At 50.0% G+C, this 26,712-nt stretch overlaps 1 protein-coding gene across 3 annotated transcripts in view; it reads right to left on the bottom strand.

Annotated features, from left to right (window-relative positions):
* GPD1L (glycerol-3-phosphate dehydrogenase 1 like) overlaps window positions 1-20,469 on the bottom strand; it is a 62,015-nt gene extending 41,546 nt beyond the window's left edge. The window contains exons 1-2 of one of the 3 annotated variants that reach the window (XM_075587029.1): window positions 20,357-20,460; window positions 19,903-20,036 (exon numbers count right to left, since the gene is read on the bottom strand). In XM_075587029.1, coding sequence (XP_075443144.1) covers window positions 19,903-19,952 — 50 coding nt within the window. In that variant the 5' untranslated portion in view covers window positions 19,953-20,036; window positions 20,357-20,460. Of the gene's footprint in view, window positions 1-19,902 lie in introns of all 3 variants that reach the window. The other 2 variants (XM_075587028.1, XM_075587026.1) reach the window with 2 other exon arrangements.
* Window positions 20,470-26,712: the final 6,243 nt, after the last annotated feature.

Genomic DNA, 26,712 nt, shown 5'->3' with positions numbered 1-26,712 from the left:
AGCTCTAATATTTTGTTCGTTAACTCTTTAAGAGACTTTGTTTTGGCTTTTTTTCTATGGGCCGCAATGGAGATGAAGGTTCCTCTGATTGTTGCCTTATAGGCTTCCCATAGCACTGTTGGGGAGGAGACAGAGTCAGTGTTGAGAGCAAAGTATTCTCTAAGTGCCGTTTTTATTTCTCTTTCAATCTCGGGGTAGTTTAATAGTCCATCGTTAAGTTTCCAATTGTAGGATCTAGTTTTGACAAAGGGGGTTGAAAGAGTCACAGTTACTGGGGCGTGGTCTGACCATGTGATTGGGCCTATATTCGAGGATGCCGAGGCTTCTAGGATGTTTTTTGTAGCAAAGAGGTAGTCTATACGAGAGTAGGTCTGGTGTGGTGGAGAGAAGAAGGTATAGTCTCTCTGTCCCGTGTTGCACTCTCCAAATGTCCAACAAGGAATATTCTCCCATAATGTCTTTTTTCCGAGTCTTTGGGAGGCTTTTGCCTGTGGTCTATTTAGTAAACTCAACCTGTCCTCCATGGGATTCAGTGCCATATTAAAGTCGCCCCCCATTATCATTGAGGATAAATAGGTGGGGTCGATCTTGTCGAGCACCGCTCTCAGAAATTCGGTTTGATTTTCATTGGGCGCGTATATGTTGATCAGAGCGGTTGGCGAACCTGCGAGTGAGCCATATACCACCAGGAAGCTACCCTCTGGGTCTGTGATTGTTTTAATCAGATTGAATGGAGTTCCCTGGCGGATTAGAATTGTGACTCCCCGCTTTTTACTGTTAAATGACGAAAAATAACCGGTGGGGAAGTCCTTACTGAATAGTTTGGGTAGCTCTTGAGAGGTAAAGTGTGTCTCCTGGAGGAATACGATGTCCCCTTTCGACCTTTTCATCTCTTGGAGGGCTAGTCTCCTTTTTTTATTACTGTTTAAGCCTTTCACATTTAGCGTTATGAAGTGGATTGGGGTTAGGCTAGCCATTGGTGTAGTGCTTTTGTTACTCTTCCTGGACTAACTCCCTTCCCACTAGGGAGAGTATGCCGAGTCCCCTTTTGGGTTCTCTCCCTTAAAGGTGAGATAGACTTTCTGACCGAGGGATCCGGATCGACGCACCAGAGGAGGGAGGGTGGGTGATATAGGGAAGGGGAGGAGGGGGTGGGGCAGTCGGGGCAAGGAGAAGAACTGTTGGGACAGAACCAACAGGTAGAGAAAGAGTGAAAAGAGGTCTTTGAGCGACCTCATGGGAGTATAGCCGATCTCAATGGCCGGCGTCTGGGCTTAAGGCAGTATCCCTGTGTGGGGACTCGGTAGGCGTTCTAATGGTCAACACTTAACACGCCCTCTAGTGGGGAAACCAGTAACTTTGGTAACTGTGGGAACATAATGCAACTTAACCAGCAATATTTGTGAATGGAAAGCGACGAGTAGATCGTGAGTCACATACAGTGTTCAATTTGGTAGTCTCTGAGCGTCTTTTCCACCTTTTCTAACTGTGGTTTGGCGGCGGTGGTCAATTTTAGCATATCTGTCCTGTCCTCCAGACGACGGTGCCCAGAGGTGACGTGTACCAGGTAAGAGTATGGATGGGAGAGAGGGGAAGTCGCGGAGGGGGTGGTGGGGTGGTGGTGAAGAGGGGAGACATCGGAGGGGTGGGGGTGGGGGTTGGGCGCGAGTACACCGGAGGGGTGGGTGGGGGGGGCGAGGGCACCGGGGGGGCGAGGAGTGGTATAAGTCAATAACATAGCACAGTTTAATTGTTTAAATGTCACTAAATATTCTAGGAAGCCTTAACCATGGCTTCGATGGGAATCATTAGAACAAATACCCTGTGGGTCAACAGATGCAGGAAGGAGGCTACTCACAGTTCTCGATCTTCTGCTGTTTTGGTGCGGTGCAATCCCCCCCTCCCAACCGGAAAAGGGGCCCGCTCTCGCGGACCAACAGGGCCAGCGAGCCCTCGAACCTCCAATCCGCCACAACAGATCAGTTAGATCAGGGTGCCTTGACAACTGGGCAATTCCAAACCAAATTTTTATTTTTCTCCGGGACAGGCGCCGCCGCGGTCAGCTCCCTCCGTCACAGGGTCATCGCTTCAGTTAAGCCGCTCTTCAGTGGTGATCAGCACGTGTGTCGGGTGGTTCAGCTCCTGCTGCGGAGGGTGTCAGGCGAGCCTCGGCAAAGGTAAGCAGCGGGTAGAGGCAGGTCTTCAGCTGGTCGCTTAACTCCTGGTCTCCCTCTGGTGTGCCAGAGCCGTTCTTCTTGCTGCTCCGGCGGCCCTCTCGTCTGGTCCCTCTGTATGCTGTTGGGTTTGCTGTGGTTCGGGCGTTCACGAGGCTGGCGGTGTCAGGCCCAGGGCCCTCACATACGGGGCCATATCTTCAGGGTACCTGATCGTTAGGCATTTACCTCCGTGGCTTGCTGTCAGCTTAAACGGGAATCCCCAGCAATATTTGATCTCGTTGTCCCGCAGGAAGGTAGTCAGGGGTTTCATTTCTTTCCTCCTGGTCACGGTTGTTCTGGACAGGTCGCTAAAGATTTGTAGGGATTCTGCCATATAGGTAAGCGATTCTTTCCCTCTGCAGGCCACAATTATTTTCTCTTTGGTTGTGTAGCTGTGCATTCGCGCAATCACATCCTGTCTTCTGTTGAGATCTTCAGATCGCGGTACCAGCGCTCTGTGTGCACGATCTATTTCAAGATCTTTGTCCTCTATTGAGTCACATATTGATTTGAACAGGGCCACCAGGTATTGACGGAGGAGGCCAGGAAGAACCTCCTCTGGGATATTGCGTATTCGCAAGTTTTGTTTTCTATCCCGGTTCTCCTGGTCCTCCATACTGTCTTTGATACGATGTATTTCTTCCTTCAGCCTGAAAATCTCTTCTTCCGCTCCTGTTTGGCGCAGGGAAGTCTCCTCCATTTTACCCTCCAGGCTTGTTGTTCTCTCCGTTAGGCCAGAGATCTGTTGCGTGAGATCTTGCACTGCCGTTTTTATCTCAGCCTGGAGTGAGGAGTATAATTTTGAGTGCATGGAGGCCATAAGCTCTTCCATATAAGCTCTTGTGAGAGGTTCTTCCACTGCTGTGGTTTCCTTGACCCGTGCTCCTTTCCCCTGAGCTGCCTGGGTGCCTCCGCCATCTTGGATTTCGGCCGGCGGCTCAGGGCTCCTCTGCTGCGGGGTGAAGTATTTTGAAACCGCTTGGTTTGCGGTCCTTTTTTGTTGTTTTGACATGCCTCCCTCGTTGCCCTAGTAGGGGGATCACAGTTGATGCCAAAATTTTGGGTGGAAGGGCGCGTATTTCTTCCGTTAAGCAGGTGAGTCCGCGGCGCTCTCACACTACACCTCCATGTCGGGTGACGTCACCCGAAACTGTCCTCTTAGTGTCATTTTTAATGACTTTTAATACACAGAGCATCCTTTGATTTCTATAGCAGGTCCCAAGCACTGCAAGATCTTTGTAACACTTTCCTGTTTGTGATCATTTGTTGCCACTATTACCAGCAATTTGAGCTGTAAACTCTAATATATAATGTTACCTTAGTAATATCACGATACATTGTAGCTGTTGAGTTAAACAATGAGGCGAAACAGAGCACCATCCAGGGTACAAAAAAAAAAAGATACAAAAAAGGGGCTCACTCAAAACAAGTGATCAAATTTGAATGGATCATACCAAAATAACCTCTAGAGGCAGCATCACACAACACGTTTCTCGCTTCCCTATGATGAAGCGCTATATGTGCGAAACGCGTTGTGTGACGCTGCCTCTAGAGGTTATTTTTGTATCATCCAATAAAATTTTATTACTTCTTTTATGAGTGAGACCCCTCTGGATCCGTTTTTACCATGGATGGTGCTCCATTTCTCCTCACTAACACTTCCAATGGACCAAGTACTGTAGTCCGCCACAGGATCTACGGGAGTCAAATATTTGGCTCACTTCAAATTCCTCCAGGCTATGGCTTGAGGGAGACATGGAACACTAGGGGTATTCTTAAGGTACCCGGAAGTTCCAGTTTGAATGCCACCAGGTTGACTTGTTTCAAGATTTTATAAGGTCCAATGAACTTGGGCCGAGTTTGGAGGAAGGTAGTTTCAAGTGGATATTTTTTGTAGCCAGCCAGACCTGATCTCCCACTTGAAATGGAGGTGGTGGTCGTCAACGTTTATCCGCCTGGGTTTTTTTTTCTGGAGAGCGGTTTTGATCAGAGTGACCTGGATTTTCTTGCAGAGTAACTGGAGTTCTTGGATTGTGTCATCCACTGCAGGAATATCCGGAAAGGGGAGTGAAAAGAGGAAGGGTAGTGGTATGGTACCCTTAGGCACATAAGCATAGAAGAACAGTGATTCCAGTGTTGAACCGTGCTTCATGGAATTAAAGGAAAACTCGGTCCACGGGAGCAGATCAACCGAGTCATCCTGTAAGTTAAAACGTTAAAGGGGGAGGGTAAAGCAGGCTGCCAATACCCAAAATGGCCACAGAGCGCAGAAAGGGCAGGAGACACAGAAAACTTGGACCGTAGTGAAAACCCTGCACGGATCAAGCAGAGTCCTTACAGGAGATGCCTTAAACCATTTATACACTTAGCATTATTTGCTGGATGGATGCCTGGAAGCACCTGTTTTGTCTATTGTTAGCTGTTGAGTTACACTGACTGAAGGATTGATTGAAACCGAAAGGCAGCCATAACGTTAGGCCTTGTATATAGTAGCCGCGTGCGACAAGCACGTGGCGTGCGCCTGCTGCACAGGCGATCTATGACCTGTGGGATCTGCAGGAGGAGACGCGACAAAGAGCAGCTGTGATTCACAGTTTGGAGGCGTGCCCGTGATGTCACGTGAGCGGTTCGCCCTCATTGGCTGAACCGCGCACGTGACCCGGCCGTTGCATGACAAAATCAAAAGATTTTGTCTCATGAAAAATTGGTCGTGCCGTCGTTCCCTCTATGGCTGTATGCATTGCCTTACAGCCTTTTGATTGTCGCGCGCAATCGGGCTGACTATGGACGCGGCTTTAGGCACAATCAGGATTTTGTCAGATTTATAACTGGAGCACCTAATTATTGCCAGCTTAGGTACAAGTGTACAATTATACATTCGATGATACTCCTCCCACAGGAGAAAGAAACGGTGCACCACTAAGATGAAAAAATGCAAAGGCTGAAAATGTGACTAAGAAGATGTATTGGAACTTAGTAGTGGAGTTCTGGCGGATCCACTGACGCATTTCATGCCGAAGCGCTTTGTCAAAACCTTCCTTATAGGATTGTAAGCTCCTTGGAGGAAGACCCTCCTTACCTACTGTAACAAAGTATGTTAATGTTAATTATCATATTGTTTTTCGTCCTCCAACCCTATTGTACTGCGCTATGGAATATGCCAGTGCATTAGAAATTATAATAATTGCTCCCCCCCCTTAACGTTTTTGTAAGGCGTTAAAAATAATGGATTGTCAAATCTCTAGCATTCAATGTTACCATGGTAACCCTGAGACTACACTGGATTTTGGCGAGAGCTCCATTTTAAGCTCCTAGATACTTAATATTCAAAAAGATTCTCTTGACCAGAGCACCAGCTTTCATAGAAATAAAAACAGCTACAAATAGCGCAAACAGCCGTCTTAAAGCTGCATGCCAAGCAATAGCCTACGTGTTTTTTTTTTAATAAAGCAGTTCTGTACTATGAGAAAATACTTTTTTTTTTTTTAAACAAAAAAAAAATGCTACAACTAAATTACGTTTTATGTATTATAATGTAACAAGCATTTTTTTTTTGTTTCTAAAGCAACCATTTACAAAGTCACATCCCCTTCGAAAACAGGCTCTGGCACACCCCTTTTTGAGCCTTGCCCTCGCTAGCAATACACCAATTTTATTTAGTGACTGTCTGATCATATGATCTCCCCACAGAACTTTGCATCTTTGGTCCTCTTATGCTGCTGCAATTTAGTGACCCCCGAACCGAATCTTTGACGACCGATCACAGGACAACGGATCAAATCGGCAACTTGGCTAATTACTTATTGTGTGGTTTGTAATCAATGCACATATTAAAGGGGAAAAAATAATAAAATAAAAACAACAGAAGCTTGGACTGCTGCTTTAAAAACCTTTTGTGTGAACCATCACATACTTTGTATCGTGTTGCTACAATACAAGAAGAACTATGGAGCTAATACAAAATCAGCACCTAAACAATGAAGACATCTAGGACAATTGATAACATTATTCCCAGTTTAACTGACATTTTTATTTCTAAAAAATAATAATTATTACAGCTGTAAAGTTGAGGCTCATTTTACCATATTCTAATAATGTAGCGCAGCTTTTAGATAGTTAAGTCCTTGGGATAGGGCTCCCTCAAACGTTGTACTGCGCTGCTGAATATGTTGGCGCCATACAAAATAAAAGATAAAAATAAAGGATACGTACATGTTCTCTTTAGTGTGATGAGACCACAACAGGCACTTAGAAAAAAATAAAAGGTTCCTTCAATGAAGGAAGATCAATGCCTGGGACTTTGCAGCGACCTTCCATATGATAAAACCCACTCACCTATATGAGCAGTGTCCAGTTTACATGTATTGTGCAGATGCAATATTCCCAAGCTGACTCCATATAAAAAAAACCTATAACAACTAAGCCCTCTCTCTAGTTTTGTTGCGAAGGATTTAGATTTCTCCATCTCCACTTAATTAGATTGTAAGCTCTTTGGGGCAAAGCAGCCCGTTGCCCTATGTTGTCATTTACCTGCCGCGCTTATCCTCTTTGTCTGTACATTACTTTGTATTCTAAATTGTGTACAGGGCTGTGTGAATGGCAGCTCAATAAATAAAAGGATCAATGCAGCTCTATGGAAAGAGGAGACCTGGAGAACCACAACATTATGGTGACATGGGAAGTAGGTTGGCGATGTAGCCATCTGTCAAGAACACAACAGTGTGTATGTCACGGGAGACCAGGCATTTACACCTTTTTACCAGGATCATACATTGAGCAAAACAGGTAAAGTGAAATAAATTGTACATTTATTTGCATGAAAAGGCATACACGCAATGGAACACAAACTACATAAGAAGAGACACTTACTTGGGACCTGGGGTAAAACTAGACTTTCCTAGCTATTTGGCACATAAAACAAGAGTCTTTAGTTGATCAGGACTTAGCCCAAAATGCCCTGGAACCTAAATCGGCATGAAGTTCCAGACGCCACCACTCCCTTCTCTCCGGAAGACTGGAAATCACTTGACCAGGACTTAGCCCCAAATGTCCTGGAACTAAAAATCAGCTTGAAATCCAAGCCGCGACCGCTACGTTCAGTCTTTAGAACTTGGTCCCAAAAAGCTGGACTTAGAAAATATTTCGCCTTGGTTTTTCTGAAACCGGTCTTTTGCTATTTCCACAAGAGCGTCTTTTGGTCGTTTCGAATTTCCCGCTTGACTTGTCGCTTAGAATCTCACAGGGTGATTGGCTGAGAGGATTCTTATAGTATTTTGGAGTCCATTCACAAAATACTACAACCAATCGTAGCGTGGGAACTTTCTTACCAGCCAATCAGAGCAATGTCGATCTTGTGAAGCCGGAAAACAGATTTCGTGAATCAGCCATGGGCATGAGCAAGTTTGCCACCCTAGCCACTTGCTATTCAGAACCCACCCGCTGGGTTAGGCTCCTACAATTCTGGTGGGGAAAATGGTAGTCCAGAGGATTTTCATTCATCCCAGGACGTGGGTACTTGAGCCTAGCCCTCATGCCCAAATGTTCTTCACACCTCTGGCATCCTCTGTGGCTTTCATGTCCGATGTCTCAGTAGACTCACTGGAACCAAGTTGGTAGCCCAGTGGCTCACTCAGAACATTGGGTCTGAAAGTCCCAGCTCATAATACTGTGCACAACAGTACATACGATATTAAAACACTTTTAATAAAATATACTGTTACATGTCCTAAGTCTCTGGGTAAGGGGAATAGAATAAAAAGCTGCACTTTATTTTCTTTTAGCCTATATTCCCCACACACTATAAAATAGACTTAGGAATGGACTTTAAAAATCCCCTCAACCTTATATATGGTTGGAGAACCCCAGAACCTATATACCGGTTCTGAGTGACCTGGGCAATAAACCGGGTATCCCCCTTAATCTAGGGACCCCTCATAGTTACAGAGACACTTTGCATCCCTATGCCCCATTTATCTTTCTGGGCTGTGCTGAAGCAGGGAACCCTAGCGGTGAGTCGTGCAAACGTTTTCAAGGGGAGATATTGCCGGGACAATGTGCCTATATGTATCCAGGAATCAAGCATGATTCTCGGGTACATTTCTGGGGTATCAGCAACTCTGGACCCCGACTACCTAGACACATTCTGACAAGACTTTCTCCGTAAAAACTCCATTGAAACTCATACCCTAGCAATCCCTGCTTGCTGGCATCCCTGGAAAGAGAAAAAACCCAAAAAAGCTGGGTCGCAAAAGCACAGGTTATGCATTTACAACAGTTAGGCTCAAGAGCGGACACAATTGAACCCCAAAACATGGATCAGAGGTAACCAAACAGTGTAGCACACACTTGAAGGGGGCAGGAGTGTGCTGCACACAATGGTAGGTGAGAGAGTGGTGCTCAACAAGTTAAAAAAAAAAATGTCCAAGAAGAAAAAATTCTTAAAAGCAAGAATCAAAAGTGCAGTTTGTCAGTGGGAGCTAAAACTGCCAACAGGCTTCTCAGATTCCTAATACAGAAAAAAAGAGAGAAAAACAGCGCAAAAAAACCTCATGGTACTACACCATGAGGTTTTTTTGCGCTGTTTTTCTCTCTTTTTTTCTGTATTAGTTGGATAGCTGAGCCATCCCCTAGAAACTGCAGCATAAAACCTCCCTATAAAGGTTGTATATTACTTTGTTCACAATATCACTTAAACTCTATATACCACTAATGAGCGCATTATCTGTTTTATTCACTTTCTCAGATTCCTAAATGATTATATAAGAATAGGCAATAAAATTAATCTCCATTTTATCCCCTCTCTCTGGGACTGATGAAGACACCAAGAGAGGGGTCGGAATGTTGCATATTTATTATGCATTACCGTACATTTGGATATTTATTTTTTACCTATCCTTATGTACACTATGGATCTAATGACTGAAATAAATCACATCGTACCCCCCAATATCACATGCTGTGCTTTATAAATCGTCTCAACATTTCCAGCACAGTCTTTCCTCGTATTAATCACATGATGCTATCGCAGGCCTGTCCCTAGGCGGTAAGCAGGTTAGGCGCTGTGTAGGGGTGGCAGGGTGCAGCAAGAGGGAAAGTGGAGCACACTGCTGCTTTCCTTTTTTAATTATATATGTAGAATTGAAGCAGGTGGTCTCCGGAGCTGAACTGCATTCATTTCGGCTCTGAGGACCCCTTGCTTCCCAAGATACTTACCGGCTTAGGCTGTGATTATACTGTGTGTGCTTGCGCGTCGTGCGCACCAAGTACAAATTGCAGGATCCCTTAGAGGCCGCCCCTAGTGCGCACATGACGGAGGGCGATGGCACGACCGCATTTTGGAAACACAAAAAATGTGTCTTTTCAAGCGACGGCCGCGTCACGTGAGCGGTTCAGCCAATCACAGGGAACCAGATCCATGATGTCATTGCCACACATCCCCCATCGCCTGAAACAGTATGTGCAGAGATCACTTGAGTGCCGGGCTCGCCCCATGCACGTTCAAGCACCTACTATAAACGCAGCCTTAGGGGCTGCCGATATCTCCTGCTCAGGTTTAAAGCCCCTGGTCACGTGAGCCAATAGGAAGCCCACTATGATGTCACGGCTTTCTATTGGCACATATGATGGGCCATTTAAACCTGAGTCGAGATACCGGCAGTCCCTATGGAGGTATCTCAGGAAGCAGGGGTCCCCAGAGCCGAAATGAATGCAGTTCAGGTTCGTAGACCCCTGCTTGCAACCTAGTGGAGTAAATATAATTGTCCAAAACTTTTTTAAATTGGGACGGGCATCAATACTGCTTGCCTAAGGGCGGCACATAACCTAGGGACAGCCCCGATTTATTGCTATGGATGTCTAATTTTATTTATATAGCGCAAAGAATGTATGTATCCAAAGCCCTCTCCCGCCTTAAACCCTTCTCGGTGACTGCCCCACACCTCTGGAATGCCCTTCCCCTCAATACCCGACTAGCACCCTCTATCCACCTTTAAAACCCACCTGCTTAAAGCTGCAGTTCAGGCTTTTTTTTTTTTTAATTTTTTTTTTACTTCAATAGCTTTATGTGGGCAATCTCTATTTACCTAAAGAACTGTATAGCTGCAGGTCAATCCATTCTCCACATATTGATCGGCGAAATTTGGCGACATTTTTAAAGCTGGGATTTGTTTATAATTTGCCTCCGGCAGTCAGTTGAAGACTCATGAATATTCATGAGTCTCCCAGTGACGTGTGCTCGCTCCCGATCTGCCGCTGCGTGGTACCCCCCTCTGCCCGATCCCTGTGGCTGTCAGCCTGCGCGAGATGGAGGGGGCTTGTGCCGCCAGTGGGGAGGGGGGAGCGGGAGATGTGTCTCCCTTCTGCTCCGATCCCTGGGCCTGCCGCCCTGCCCGTGCGGGAGATGCAGGGGGATTGCGCTGCCCCCGTGGGGGGTGGCGAAGGGAGGGGGGAGCGGGAGATGTGCCCCCTTCTGCTCCGATCCCTGTGCCTGCCTCCCTGCCCGCGCGGGAGATGCAGGGGGTTGCGCTGCCCCCGTGGGGGGCGGGGAAGGGAGGGGGGAGCGGGAGATGTGTTTCACTTCTGCTCCGATCCCTGTGCCTGCCTCCCTGCCCGCGCGGGAGATGCAGGGGGGGTTGCGCTGCCCCCGTGGGGGAAGTGGGAGGGGTTGTGTCCCGGAGCAGTGGTGGCAGCAAGGTGGTGAGTATGTGTGATTGTATACATACATATACATATATACGTATACGTGTGTGTGTGTGTGTGTGTGTGTGTGTATATATATATATATATATATACACACAGTGTTCGACAAACCTATACATTTGCTCGCCCCGGGATTTGTCAACCACTGTGTGTATATATATGTATATGTGTGTGTGTATATATATGTATATGTGTGTGTATATATATGTATGTGTATGTGTGTGTGTATGTGTGTATGTGTGTATATATATGTGTGTGTGTGTGTGTGTGTGTGTGTGTGTATATTAGTGTGTCACCACAAGTACCCAGTCATCCACAATCACCCTCTCCCGCCCACCCACTCGCCCTCTCCCGCCCACCCACCCACTCTCCCTCTCCCGCCCACCCACTCACCCTCTAACTCACCCTCTCCGTCACCCACCCTCTCCCTCACCGACACACCCTCTCCGTCATCCACCCTCTCCCTCACCGACCCACCCTCTCCGTCATCCACCCTCTCCCTGCGCTGCTGAATATGTTGGCGCCATACAAAATAAAAGATAAAAATAAAGGATACGTACATGTTCTCTTTAGTGTGATGAGACCACAACAGGCACTTAGAAAAAAATAAAAGGTTCCTTCAATGAAGGAAGATCAATGCCTGGGACTTTGCAGCGACCTTCCATATGATAAAACCCACTCACCTATATGAGCAGTGTCCAGTTTACATGTATTGTGCAGATGCAATATTCCCAAGCTGACTCCATATAAAAAAAACCTATAACAACTAAGCCCTCTCTCTAGTTTTGTTGCGAAGGATTTAGATTTCTCCATCTCCACTTAATTAGATTGTAAGCTCTTTGGGGCAAAGCAGCCCGTTGCCCTATGTTGTCATTTACCTGCCGCGCTTATCCTCTTTGTCTGTACATTACTTTGTATTCTAAATTGTGTACAGGGCTGTGTGAATGGCAGCTCAATAAATAAAAGGATCAATGCAGCTCTATGGAAAGAGGAGACCTGGAGAACAACAACATTATGGTGACATGGGAAGTAGGTTGGCGATGTAGCCATCTGTCAAGAACACAACAGTGTGTATGTCACGGGAGACCAGGCATTTACACCTTTTTACCAGGATCATACATTGAGCAAAACAGGTAAAGTGAAATAAATTGTACATTTATTTGCATGAAAAGGCATACACGCAATGGAACACAAACTACATAAGAAGAGACACTTACTTGGGACCTGGGGTAAAACTAGACTTTCCTAGCTATTTGGCACATAAAACAAGAGTCTTTAGTTGATCAGGACTTAGCCCAAAATGCCCTGGAACCTAAATCGGCATGAAGTTCCAGACGCCACCACTCCCTTCTCTCCGGAAGACTGGAAATCACTTGACCAGGACTTAGCCCCAAATGTCCTGGAACTAAAAATCAGCTTGAAATCCAAGCCGCGACCGCTACGTTCAGTCTTTAGAACTTGGTCCCAAAAAGCTGGACTTAGAAAATATTTCGCCTTGGTTTTTCTGAAACCGGTCTTTTGCTATTTCCACAAGAGCGTCTTTTGGTCGTTTCGAATTTCCCGCTTGACTTGTCGCTTAGAATCTCACAGGGTGATTGGCTGAGAGGATTCTTATAGTATTTTGGAGTCCATTCACAAAATACTACAACCAATCGTAGCGTGGGAACTTTCTTACCAGCCAATCAGAGCAATGTCGATCTTGTGAAGCCGGAAAACAGATTTCGTGAATCAGCCATGGGCATGAGCAAGTTTGCCACCCTAGCCACTTGCTATTCAGAACCCACCCGCTGGGTTAGGCTCCTACAATTCTGGTGGGGAAAATGGTAGTCCAGAGGATTTTCATTCATCCCAGGACGTGGGTACTTGAGCCTAGCCCTCATGCCCAAATGTTCTTCACACCTCTGGCATCCTCTGTGGCTTTCATGTCCGATGTCTCAGTAGACTCACTGAACCAAGTTGGTAGCCCAGTGGCTCACTCAGAACATTGGGTCTGAAAGTCCCAGCTCATAATACTGTGCACAACAGTACATACGATATTAAAACACTTTTAATAAAATATACTGTTACATGTCCTAAGTCTCTGGGTAAGGGGAATAGAATAAAAAGCTGCACTTTATTTTCTTTTAGCCTATATTCCCCACACACTATAAAATAGACTTAGGAATGGACTTTAAAAATCCCCTCAACCTTATATATGGTTGGAGAACCCCAGAACCTATATACCGGTTCTGAGTGACCTGGGCAATAAACCGGGTATCCCCCTTAATCTAGGGACCCCTCATAGTTACAGAGACACTTTGCATCCCTATGCCCCATTTATCTTTCTGGGCTGTGCTGAAGCAGGGAACCCTAGTGGTGAGTCGTGCAAACGTTTTCAAGGGGAGATATTGCCGGGACAATGTGCCTATATGTATCCAGGAACAAAGCATGATTCTCGGGTACATTTCTGGGGTATCAGCAACTCTGGACCCCGAAGACCTAGACACATTCTGACAAGACTTTCTCCGTAAAAACTCCATTGAAACTCATACCCTAGCAATCCCTGCTTGCTGGCATCCCTGGAAAGAGAAAAAACCCAAAAAAGCTGGGTCGCAAAAGCACAGGTTATGCATTTACAACAGTTAGGCTCAAGAGCGGACACAATTGAACCCCAAAACATGGATCAGAGGTAACCAAACAGTGTAGCACACACTTGAAGGGGGCAGGAGTGTGCTGCACACAATGGTAGGTGAGAGAGTGGTGCTCAACAAGTTAAAAAAAAAAATGTCCAAGAAGAAAAAATTCTTAAAAGCAAGAATCAAAAGTGCAGTTTGTCAGTGGGAGCTAAAACTGCCAACAGGCTTCTCAGATTCCTAAATGATTATATAAGAATAGGCAATAAAATTAATCTCCATTTTATCCCCTCTCTCTGGGACTGATGAAGACACCAAGAGAGGGGTCGGAATGTTGCATATTTATTATGCATTACAGTACATTTGGATATTTATTTTTTACCTATCCTTATGTACACTATGGATCTAATGACTGAAATAAATCACATCGTACCCCCCAATATCACATGCTGTGCTTTATAAATCGTCTCAACATTTCCAGCACAGTCTTTCCTCGTATTAATCACATGATGCTATCGCAGGCCTGTCCCTAGGCGGTAAGCAGGTTAGGCGCTGTGTAGGGGTGGCAGGGTGCAGCAAGAGGGAAAGTGGAGCACACTGCTGCTTTCCTTTTTTAATTATATATGTAGAATTGAAGCAGGTAGTCTCCGGAGCTGAACTGCATTCATTTCGGCTCTGAGGACCCCTTGCTTCCCAAGATACTTACCGTCTTAGGCTGTGATTATACTGTGTGTGCTTGCGCGTGCGCACGCACCAAGTACAAATTGCAGGATTCCTTAGAGGCCGCCCCTAGTGCGCACATGACGGAGGGCGATGGCACGACCGCATTTTGGAAACACAAAAAATGTGTCTTTTCAAGCGACGGCCGCGTCACGTGAGCGGTTCAGCCAATCACAGGGAACCAGATCCATGATGTCATTGCCACACATCCCCCATCGCCTGAAACAGTATGTGCAGAGATCACTTGAGTGCCGGGCTCGCCCCATGCACGTTCAAGCACCTACTATAAACGCAGCCTTAGGGGCTGCCGATATCTCCTGCTCAGGTTTAAAGCCCCATGTCACGTGAGCCAATAGGAAGCCCACTATGATGTCACGGCTTTCTATTGGCACATATGATGGGCCATTTAAACCTGAGTCGAGATACCGGCAGTCCCTATGGAGGTATCTCAGGAAGCAGGGGTCCCCAGAGCCGAAATTAATGCAGTTCAGGTTCGTAGACCCCTGCTTGCAACCTAGTGGAGTAAAAATAATTGGGCAACTTTTTTTAATTGGGACGGGCATCAATACTGCTTTCCTAAGGGCGGCACATAACCTAGGGACAGCCCCGATTTATTGCTATGGATGTCTAATTTTATTTATATAGCGCTAAGAATGTATGTATCCAAAGCCCTCTCCCGCCTTAAACCCTTCTCGGTGACTGCCCCACACCTCTGGAATGCCCTTCCCCTCAATACCCGACTAGCACCCTCTATCCACCGTTAAAACCCACCTGCTTAAAGCTGCAGTTCAGTCTTTTTTTTTTTTTTAATTTTTTTTTTTTTACTTCAATAGCTTTATGTGTGCAATCTCTATTTACCTAAAGAACTGTATAGCTGCAGGTCAATCCGTTCTCCATATATTGATCGGCGAAATTTGGCGACATTTTTAAAGCTGGGATTTGTTTATAATTTGCCTCCGGCAGCCAGTGACGTGTGCTCGCTCCCGATCTGCCGCTGCGTGGTGCCCCCTTCTGCCCGATCCCTGTGGCTGTCAGCCTGCGCGAGATGGAGGGGGCTTGCGCCGCCAGTGGGGAGGGGGGAGCGGGAGATGTGCCCCCTTCTGCTCCGATCCCTGTGCCTGCCTCCCTGGCCGCGCGGGAGATGCAGGGGGTTACGCTGCCCCCGTGGGGGGCGGGGAAGGGAGGGGGGAGCGGGAGATGTGTTTCACTTCTGCTCCGATCCCTGTGCCTGCCTCCCTGCCCGCGCGGGAGATGCAGGGTGGTTGCGCTGCCCCCGTGGGGGAAGGGGGAGGGGTTGTGTCCCGGAGCAGTGGTGGCAGCAAGGTGGTGAGTATGTGTGATTGTATACATACATACATACACGTATACGTGTGTGTGTGTGTGTGTGTGTGTGTGTGTGTGTGTGTGTGTGTGTGTGTGTGTGTGTGTGTGTGTGTGTGTGTGTGTGTATATATATATATATATATATATATACACACAGTGTTCGACAAACCTATACATTTGCTCGCCCCGGGCGAGTGGATTTAACCCCCGGGCGAGTAAATATTGGCCCAACAGCACACGTTTGGTACTAGGTGGCGAGTAGATTTCTTTTGTGTGGCGAGTAGATTTTTTGGTGATTTGTCAACCACTGTGTGTATGTATATATATATATATATATATATATATGTGTGTGTATGTATATATATATATATATATATATATATGTGTGTGTGTATATATGTATATATGTGTGTGTGTGTGTGTGTGTGTCACCACAAGTACCCAGTCATCCACAATCACCCTCTCCCGCCCACCCACTCACTCGCCCTCTCCCGCCCACCCACCCTCTCCTGACCACCCACCCACTCGCCCTCTCCCGCCCACCCACTCACCCTCAACCCACTCACCCTCTAACTCACCCACCCACTCACCCTCTCCGTCATCCACCCTCTCCCTCACCGACCCACCCTCTCCGTCACCCACCCTCTCCGTCACCCACCCACCCTCTCCGTCATCCACCCTCTCCCTCACCGACCCACCCTCTCCGTCATCCACCCTCTCCCTCACTCATTTATATCTGGCTTTTTTTACTAGATTAGTAAGGAACTATGTACAGTAACAAGGACTAGTTGTAGTAAAGTATAAATGTAATACAATAAATAAACGGTTATGTCAAAAACAAATGTTATTAGTTCTTACTAGGAATTTATTCCATTTCTTTTTTTAAAAGGTGGGACAATGGGGCGAGTAGATTTTTGGGTGATTTGTCTAGATAGAGGTCAGCGGTCTGACAGAAGTATTCCGGTGTCTGCCGCTGCTACAGCGTAACTCCTCCCTACCGCCCTCCTGTCCCGCTCCTGTCCCATTCACATGGTCCTTCTTCTCCCTCCGCCACCACTGCTGTCCTCTGCCGCTGCCGAGCTTCGCTGCAGGATGCCGTCCTTCTCTCCCTCCGCCGCAGGATGCCGTCCTTCTCTCCCTCCGCTGCCGGCTGCTGACCTTCGCTACTGCACCGACACACTTTATTCGAGCAAATACCCAGTTTGTACCTGGCAGATACCTGGAATGCGCCGCTCCTCACCTCTGACAAGCCCCGTTGCGTTTGCCTTCCCAGCCATGGTTCATGCCTGGCTGACGGGCGGCTGATCTGTTAAATGATAATGATTAGGATTTAATAGGCTGCAATGCTTCGCGTGTCTACCAGATGGCATAAATTCATGAATTGTAATGCAGTATATATATATATACTGTGCAGTATTGCAGCCAGCGGGAATAAAATGCTTCAATCCCTGCCTGCAAAATACCTCAATGCACTCGGGCAGAAAACAGTCACAAACCTCAATACACCCGGGTATACCCGAATTCGTGGGACTAGCCGAGCTCGAATAAAGTGTGTCTCCAGTGTATATATCCCTACATACATATACATATAGTATATATAAATTATATATATTATATTATATTATAATATAATATAATATATATATATATTACATACACACACCAGAATATATGAGTTCTTCAGTATTTATTGATACCTTTTTTTTATTTGGACCAACAATTTGTGTCATGGGACAAGATTAAGAGTTTTCCTCTTCCTCAGGTCAGCAATACCATAAATATATACGTACATAAACATGCGCACACACAGTGTGTATGTATATGTGTGCGTGCGCGCATGTTTAGGCCTCGTTCAGGGTGCTGGCTTCGGAGGGAGGGCGTGCTGCCGTGCGTGCTGCCGTGAGAAACAAAGTATTCTATTTGAATACTGGTTTTCAGGGTAGCAACCGCCCTGTCTCCGAAGCCAGGAGTTGAAGCAGACTACAGTTTCAATAAACGAACATTTCATTTTTTGGAGCTGCAGCAGCGTCACAGGGACCAAGGCAGCCAATGAAATCATTCTTCAGAATGATTTCATGACTGCAACTTGGATACTTACCCTGCTGTGTGTAACCCCGCCCCCTCCCCAACGCTGAAAAGTCTGCTGGGGGATAAACACAGATCGCCCAGCAAACTGCAGCACTGCCTCCCTCACGCCCTCCCTCCGAGTCCTGGCACCCTGAACGAGGCTTTATGTGTGCTTGTGCGCATGTTTGAATGTGTGTATATGTGTGCGTGTGCGCATGTATATGTGTGCGTGTGCGCATGTATATGGGCGTGTGCATGTTTAGGTGTGCGTGTGCGAATGTTTGCGTGTATGTGTGCGCATGTATGTGCGTGTGTGCGCATGTTTGTGTGTGTGTATCTGTGTGCGTGTGGGCATGTATATGTGTGCGTGTGCGCATGTATGTGCATGTATGTGCATGTGTGCATGTGTGTGTATGTGTGCGTGTGCGTGTGCGCATGTGTATGTGTGCGTGTGCGCATGTATATGTGTGCGTGTACGCATGTATACGTGTGTGCATGTTTGTGTGTGTATATATGTGCATGTGCGCATGTTTATGTGCGCGTGTGCGCATGTTTGTGTGTGTGCATGTATACGTGTGCGCATGTTTGTGCGTGTATATGTGCGCATGTATGTGTGCGTGTGCACATGTATACGCGTGCGTTTTAAGCGGGCGTGTGCGCATGTTTACGCGGGCGTGTGCGCATGTTTACGCGGGCGTGTGCGCATGTTTACGCGGGCGTGTGCGCATGTTTACGCGGGCGTGTGCGCATGTTTACGCGGGCGTGTGCGCATGTTTACGCGGGCGTGTGCGCATGTTTACGCGGGCGTGTGCGCATGTTTACGCGGGCGTGTGCGCATGTTTACGCGTGCGTGTGCGCATGTTTACGCGTGCGTGTGCGCATGTTTGTGTTTGTGTATATGTACGCATGTATGTGTGCGTGTGCGCCTGTATGTGTGCGTGTGCGCATGTTTGTGTATATGTGTGCGTGTGCGCATGTATATGTGTGCGTGTGCGCATGTATATGTGTGCGTGTGCGCATGTATACGCGTGTGCATGTATGTGTGCGCGTGCATATATATCTATATCATACAAACACATACATACACACCTAAGCTCTGCAGGGTCCTGTACCTGCAAAATGTCTCTGTAAAGTGCTATGTAAAACTAGCAGCGCTATTCAAGAACAAGCCATTATTAATTTTAATAACACACATTGAATTGTACACATTCACATAAAATTAAATATACATGTTGTTTACAGTATTATATATACAGATTTGATTTTAAATGAGTTGTTAATATTTAACATTAACTACACACGTGCAATGGAATAAGGTTTAATTAATTAATTCTGAGCTACTCTCCTTTTCTGCTGTTCTGTGGGGAAGATCATGTGACCAGGCAATGACATACATTTGTGCTCATGCACGTGCACGGCTGTGGAGGGGGCAGGACTCACAAAGGGGTGTGCCAGAGCCTGTTACATTAAAGGAAGGGGTTGTGCCTTCCTAAAGGGTTGCTATAGAAACAAAAATGCTCGTTACATTAGAATACATAAAAAATTGTCTTTCAAAGTTGTTTTAAAAAAAAAGAAAATGCTACAAGTATTTTCTCACAGTACAGAACTGATTTATTAAAAAAAAACCACACATGCAGGATATTGACTGAACTGCAGCTTTAAGGAAGCATATGAGTAGCTCGATGGCTGATAATTAACACGTCATACATTAACCTTGGCCCCTTGCAGACGCACTTACCAGAATGCCTTCATAATGTCTCTGTGCGTTCTTCCTACCAACCAATTAGATTGTAAGCTCTTCAGAGCAGGGACTCCTTTTCCTAAATGTTACTTTTAAGTCTGAAGCCCTTCTTCCCTTTGTGTTATTTATATGATTGTAACTATTACTGCTGTGAAGCGCTATGTACATTAATAGCACTATACAAATAAAGACATACAGTACATACGTATGCAATGTTTTATAAAAATTACAACGTAAAGTAATTACAAACAATGGAAAGAAGTGCAACAGGTACATGAAAACAAAAGGCAAAAGGAGATACAAGCTACTAAATTGTACCAATAAAATGTTCTATTTTTAAAGAGGAAACCCTTCTTGACCGTTAAAAAAAAAAAAAAAAAGGGGGATGTTTGGTCACCAAGGACAATGCAGGCACACTTACTGTACAAAACCAACAAGTCAATAACTTGCTCATCCCCATTCATTCATAGTGTGTGCCTGGCTGCCACTGCACCCTCTCCAGCAGCCAGCAAGCTCTGCCACTCACCAGTTTCCTGAGCCTATGATGCACACTTTGAGTGGTCCTGCGAGAGCCATAGCGGGATGCAGAGGGGCTCCCAGAAGGAGAGGTGCAGAGGGGCTCCCTGGAGGAGAGGTGCAGAGGGGCTCCCAGGAGGAGAGGTGCAGAGGGGCTCCCAGGAGGAGAGGTGCAGATGGGCTCCCAGGAGGAGAGGTGCAGAGGGGCTCCCAGGAGGAGAGGTGCAGAGGGGCTCCCAGGAGGAGGTGCAGAGGGGCTCCCAGGAGGAGAGGTGCAGAGGGGCTCCCAGGAGGAGAGGTGCAGAGGGGCTCCCAGGAGGAGAGGTGCAGAGGGGCTCCCAGGAGGAGAGGTGCAGAGGGGCTCCCAGGAGGAGAGGTGCAGAGGGGCTCCCAGGAGGAGAGGGGCTCCCAGGAGGAGAGGTGCAGAGGGGCTCCCAGAAGGAGAGGGGCTCCCAGGAGGAGAGGTGCAGGATAGGGGACGCGGTGACTTTGCTATGGGAAGGCCCCGGCGTGTTAATACACCCCGCTCCTCCGTCCCCTGCCTGCAAACAGCGTGATTGCTTCACCAAGGAGTCACTGCTGTTACGTCACTATCGCGAGTCCTGGCAGCTACCCCGCGGGATTCTGGGTATTGTAGTCCCCCAATTGTTTTACCTTTGCCCCCTTGCGCTGTTCTCAGCATCAACAATAGGCCCGGAAACACTCCCCTTATTGGGAGTCTCCGGCATTTTTGTTGCACGAGACTTGTGGCCATTAGCAAGTATTTAGTGATTTTCTATTAACCCTTTTTTGGAGGGGTCACTTATTGTTATTGTCATATCTGTGCAACACAAGGGAAGGTTAAGGGATTTGGGGCAATACATAAATAAGATCTGTAAGAAGTCATTCTTTTTTTTTATTTTTGTAATTAATTTTATTGAGAAAGCTAAAAGTGCTGGGACTATTTTGCATTAAGTCAGATAGGTGCCAGCTAAACACATATGCAGGCCTCTAAAATAGTTTTTCGGGCTAGAAAAAAACCACTACAGTATCTCCACTAAGGAAACTAAACAAGTGCAATGAGTGAGACAAAAACATGAAGTAGAACATTTTTAGCTGTAATCATCAAACTGAGTTTATTAAAAAAAAATGTCGGTCCAATACAAAATGAAAACTGATTTCATACCAACAGAATAATTTCTTATTGTCGTTTGTTTGTAAAGCGCCAGCATATTCTGCAGCGTGGTACAGTGGGGGTACATAATGTAGCTGTTATTAGGGCATTGTCTTGGGAAGTTTGGGCAATCGTGTGTGAATATAAATATATATACTAGCTGATATACCCGATGTTGCGGATGGGTGACAGTGTGGGTGGGTGGGTGACTGAGTGGGTGACTGAGTTGCTGGGTGGGTGACTGAATGAGTGGGTGGCAGAGTGGATGGGTGGGTGGGGAGGGAGGGTTGGGACTGGCTGGGTGGGGGGGGGACTGGCTTGCTGGGTGGGGGGGGGTGTGACTGGCTGGGTGGAGGGTGAAAGGGGGGGAGGCGGGAGTGCAGGAGTAGAGTGAAAGGGGGCAGGCGGGATTGCAGGAGCGGGGTGAAATGGGGGGCAGGATTGCAGGAGCGGGGTGAAAGGGGGGGGCGGGCGGGATTGCAGGAGCGGGGTGAAAGGGGGGGGCGGGCGGGATTGCAGGAGCGGGGTGAAAGGGGGGGGCGGGCGGGATTGCAGGAGCGGGGTGGAAGGGGGGGGCGGGCAGGATTGCAGGAGCGTGGTGAAAGGGGGGGGCGGCGGGATTGTAGGAGCGGGGTGAAAGGGGGGGTGGGCGGGATTGTAGGAGCGGGGTGAAAGGGGGGGGCGGGCGGGAGTGCAGGAGTGGGGTGAAAGGGGGGGGGGGGTGGGAGTGCAGGAGCTGGGTGAAAGGGGGGGCGGGCGGGAGTGCAGGAGCAGGGTGAAAGGGGAGGCGGGCGGGAGTGCAGGAGCGGGGTGAAATTGGGGGGGCGAGCGGGAGTGCAGGAGCGGGGTGAAAGGGGGGGCGGGCGGTAGTGCAGGAGCGGGGTGAAAGGGGTGGGGCGGGCGGGAGTGCAGGAGCGGGGTGAAAGGGGTGGGGCGGGCGGGCGGGAGTGCAGGAGCGGGGTGAAAGGGGGGGCGGGCGGGATTGCAGGAGTGGGGTGAAAGGGGGGGGCGGGCGGGATTGCAGGAGCGGGGGGGAAGGGGGGGGCGGGCAGGATTGCAGGAGCGTGGTGAAAGGGGGGGGGCGGCGGGATTGTAGGAGCGGGGTGAAAGGGGGGGGGCGGGCGGGAGTGCAGGAGTGGGGTGAAAGGGGGGGGGGCGGGTGGGAGTGCAGAAGCTGGGTGAAAGGGGGGGGCGGGCGGGATTGCAGGAGCGGGGTGAAATTGGGGGGGCGAGCGGGAGTGCAGGAGCGGGGTGAAAGGGGGGGCGGGCGGTAGTGCAGGAGCGGGGTGAAAGGGGTGGGGCGGGCGGGAGTGCAGGAGCGGGGTGAAAGGGGTGGGGCGGGCGGGAGTGCAGGAGCGCGGTGAAAGGGGTGGGGCGGGCGGGAGTGCAGGAGCGGGGTGAAAGGGGTGGGGCGGGCGGGAGTGCAGGAGCGGGGTGAAAGGGGTGGGGCGGGCGGTTGTGCAGGAGCGGGGTGAAAGGGGTGGGGCGGGCAGGAGTGCAGGAGCAGGGTGAAGGGGGGGCGGATGGGATTGCAGGAGCGGGGTGAAAGGGGGGGGGCGGGATTGTAGGAGCGGGGTGAAAGGGTGGCGGGCGGGAGTGCAGGAGCGGGGTGAAATTGGGGGGGCGAGCGGGAGTGCAGGAGCGGGGTGAAAGGGGGGGCGGGCGGTAGTGCTGGAGCGGGGTGAAAATGGTGGGGCGGGCGGGAGTGCTGGAGCGGGGTGAAAGGGGCGGGCGGGATTGCAGGAGCGGGGTGAAAGGGGGGGGCGGACGGGATTGCAGGAGCGGGGTGAAAGGGGGGGGGCAGGCGGGATTGCAGGAGCGGGGTGAAGGGGGGGGCGGGTGGGAGTGCAGGAGCGGGGTGAAAGGGGGGGGGGCGGGCGGGACTGCAGGAGCGGGGTGAAAGCTGGGGGGGCTGCGGGAGTGCAGGAGTGGGGTGAAAGGGGGGGGGCGGCGGGAGTGCAGGAGCGGGGTGAAAGGGGGGGAGGCGGGCAGGAGTGCAGGAGCAGGGTAAAATTGTGGGGGCGAGCGGGAGTGCAGGAGCGGGGTGAAAGGGGGGGCGGGCGGTAGTGCAGAAGCGGGGTGAAAGGGGGGGAGCGGGGTGAAAGGGGGGGGGCAGGAGTGCAGGAGCGGGGTGATAGTTTGCAGGAGCCGTGTGAAAGGGGGGGAGTGCAGGAGCGGGGTGAAAGGGAGGGCGGGCCGGCGGGAGTGCAGGAGCGGGGTGAAAAGGCGGGGGGGGCGGGCGGGAGAGTGGCTGCCGAGCAGGGTGAAAGTGAGTGGCCGCCGGGCGGGATAGAGGCGGCGGCCGGGATAGCGTGAGTGCGGGTGGTGATGCGGCGGGCCGGGTGTAGTGAGGCGGCGGTGAGAGGGACTGATGGCGGGGCGGGTGTATGTGAGGCGGCGGGGAGAAGGGACTGATGGTGCAGTGATGTGGAGGCCTGTGGCGGGGTGAGGGACTGATCCGGCGGGGGTGCTGATGGAGGTGGCGGGCAGGGTGTAGGGTGTGAGGTGCGGCTGTGGGGTTGCAGCGGCACTCGGTGAAGAGAATCTGTGGCTGCACTGCGTGTGTCTCTGCGTGGATGGGGGGACACACGGGGGGCGAAACACACTGGCCAATGAGAGCCATGGGGGGGCGGGACACACACGGGGGGGCGAGACAAACCGGCTTATGAGAGCCGCGGGCGGATCGACGGATGGTCTACAGACACTTACAACCAAGATTTTCAGTTTTATATATATATAGATACATACATACATACATACATATCTATATATATATATTTTTCAAAACATTGTACAGCAGCGGCAGCTTTTATTCGAGTAAAAGCCGCCGGCTGCATGCGTCTGGGAAGCGGGTAGCCGCGGCGCGTGGCAGCGCACTGTGACGTTACAGTCACATGCGCGCCCGGCTTCCCTGTCTTCCCCGGCTTCCCCAGGCTTCCCCGACACCCCTGGAGATCAAATTAAGGTAAGCGGGGGTGCGGGGAAGCAGAGGGGCAGAGCAGGAGCCGGGTTCGGGGTCGGGAAGGGGAGTAAATTGCGCGCGAAGTGGAGGGGGGGGTGCGTGGGGGAAACGCGGCGGCGCGCGGTTATTACTGGCGGCAGCTGGGGTAGATCCCGGCATGCCGCCGGCATTTAGTTCAATAAAAGATGTCGCTACTGTATGTCTGTCCCAAAGGCCAATCTGTCCCAAAGGCCAATCTGATTGGTCAGTTGGTCTGTCACTCACCCTCTGGCCAATCAGATTAGTCCGTGGACCAGCCCCTCCCCGCACGCCTCATTGGTCACACTCACCCGCCGCCGACACAGCTACCAACGCTGCCCGCTCCTCGGTGCCGCCGCCTCACCTCTCCCCACATTCCCCCCCCCCACACCCACAGCAAACCCCAGCCTCTGCACCGCTACCCACGGCCAGCGGCACCCGCTCCTCGGCACCACAGCCTCACCTCAAACGCCCCCCCTCCTCCACCTCACCTCTCGACACGCCGCCTCCCGTCCGCAAAACTCACGCCGCCTCCCGTCGAGTAACCGATGCCGCCGCCTCACATACTACCGCTGGGTGCACCAGCAGCCAGGTAACTCATCATCCCCCCCACCCCCGCGGCCGGGCCGGGAAGCTATCACCACCCCCCAACCACCCACGGCCGAGGTGGCGCCAGCAGGTATCGACCCCCCCGCCCGGACCAGCGGCCAGGCCGGGAAGCCGGGAGCGCGAGCAGGTATCAACAACCACCCCCACCCCCCCTTCGCGGCAGGGCAGAGGAAAAAGCAGAGGGGGGGGGGGGGGGCACACAACAACAACAAACTGACTGACACACGAACTGCAACACGAACTGCCTGTCTGAAACTCACACACACACACAAACACAGACTGACAAACACACACTGACTGACGCGCACACACACACACTGACGTGCACACATAGACTGGCGCGTGCGCGCACACATACATCCACTGACTGACGCGCACACACATACACTGACTGACGCGCACACACATACACTGACTGACACACACACACATACACTGACTGACACACACACACATACACTGACTGACACACACACAGATACACTGACTGACACACACACATACACTGACTGACGCACACACACACACACTGACTGATGCACACATACAGCCGGACGCGCGCGCACACACTGACTGGCACGCACACACACACTGATGCGCACACACAGACTGGTGCGCACACACACACCCACTGACTGACGCGCACACACACCAACTGACTGACGCACACACACACACTGACGAGCACACACACACACACTGACGTGCACACACAGACTGGCGCGCGCACACACACACACCCACTGACTGACACGCACACACACACACTGACTGACGCACACACACTGACTGACGCACACACACACTGACTGACGCACACACACACACACACAGACCGGCGTGCGCACACACACACACTGACTGACGCACACACACACCCACTGACTGACGCGCGCACGCGCACATACACCCACTGACTGACGCGCACACACACACACACTGACGCGCACACACACACTGACATGCGCACACACACACACACACACACACTGACTGACGCTCGCACACACACCCACTGACTGACACACACACATACACTGACTGACGCACACACACACTGACACGCACACACACAATGACTGACGCACACACACAGTTACTGACGCACACACACAGTGACTGACGCACACACAGTGACTGACGCACACAAACAGTGACTGACGCACACACACAATGACTGACGCACACACACACTGACTGACGCGCACACACACACACACACACTGCATGAAGCTGTAAAGGAGGGGGGAACGGAGCTGGAAAGGGGGGCGGGGGACCGGACCGGTAAATGGGGGGGGAGGGACCGGACTTGTAAAGGGGGGGGGAGCTGGATTGATGGGAACGGGGGACAAACAGAGAGGGGGTAGACAGGGGAAGAGAGAGAGAGAGAGGGGGGAAGAGAGAGGGGGGGAGACGGGAAGAGAGAGAGGGGAGAGGGGGGAAGAGAGGGAGGGGGGAAGAGAGGGAGGGGGGAGACAGGGAAAGAGAGAGAGGGTGGAGGAGAGAGAAAAGAGAGAGAGGAGCAGGAACATTACATCCCGGGCAACGCCGGGTCTCTCAGCTTGTATATATATATATATATATGTATGTATATATATATATATATATTCTACCAAAGAATCTCTGAGATATAACATCTGTGTCACCCCAAAGGCATCTCCCTAAGAGAGGCTCCCCAATATACCTTCACTGCCGCTGTCGACTAAGCCAGCTAGGTTGGGGTTAACAGCATGAGGTAAACAGAAACTTCAAAGAGTGTATCAGCCCTGCCCCTGCATGTCTACCATGAGCCACGACTAGGATTGAATACAGCTGTTTTCGATCAGAGGCAATCACTGGTGCTATATATACATTGAAGACCAGCACAGCTACTACAATCCTGACCTTGAGAAAGTCACCCTGAGTGACGAAATGCGTTGACGTCGCAACGCAGTGACGCGATTATGCTCTGGTGATAGAGGCACCCGTTTGAACCACGCATCCGGTGCCAAAGCGAGGTCTGACACGCAGGAAGTTTTTCACCTCCAACTGAGGCTTGACACACGGGAGCTCCATTTAAGTTGTAGGAGGAAAGTATT

The sequence above is a fragment of the Ascaphus truei genome, chromosome 2 (genome assembly GCF_040206685.1).
Source record: "Ascaphus truei isolate aAscTru1 chromosome 2, aAscTru1.hap1, whole genome shotgun sequence".
NCBI lineage: Eukaryota > Metazoa > Chordata > Amphibia > Anura > Ascaphidae > Ascaphus > Ascaphus truei.
This window is presented reverse-complemented; position numbering and strand designations above follow the sequence as displayed.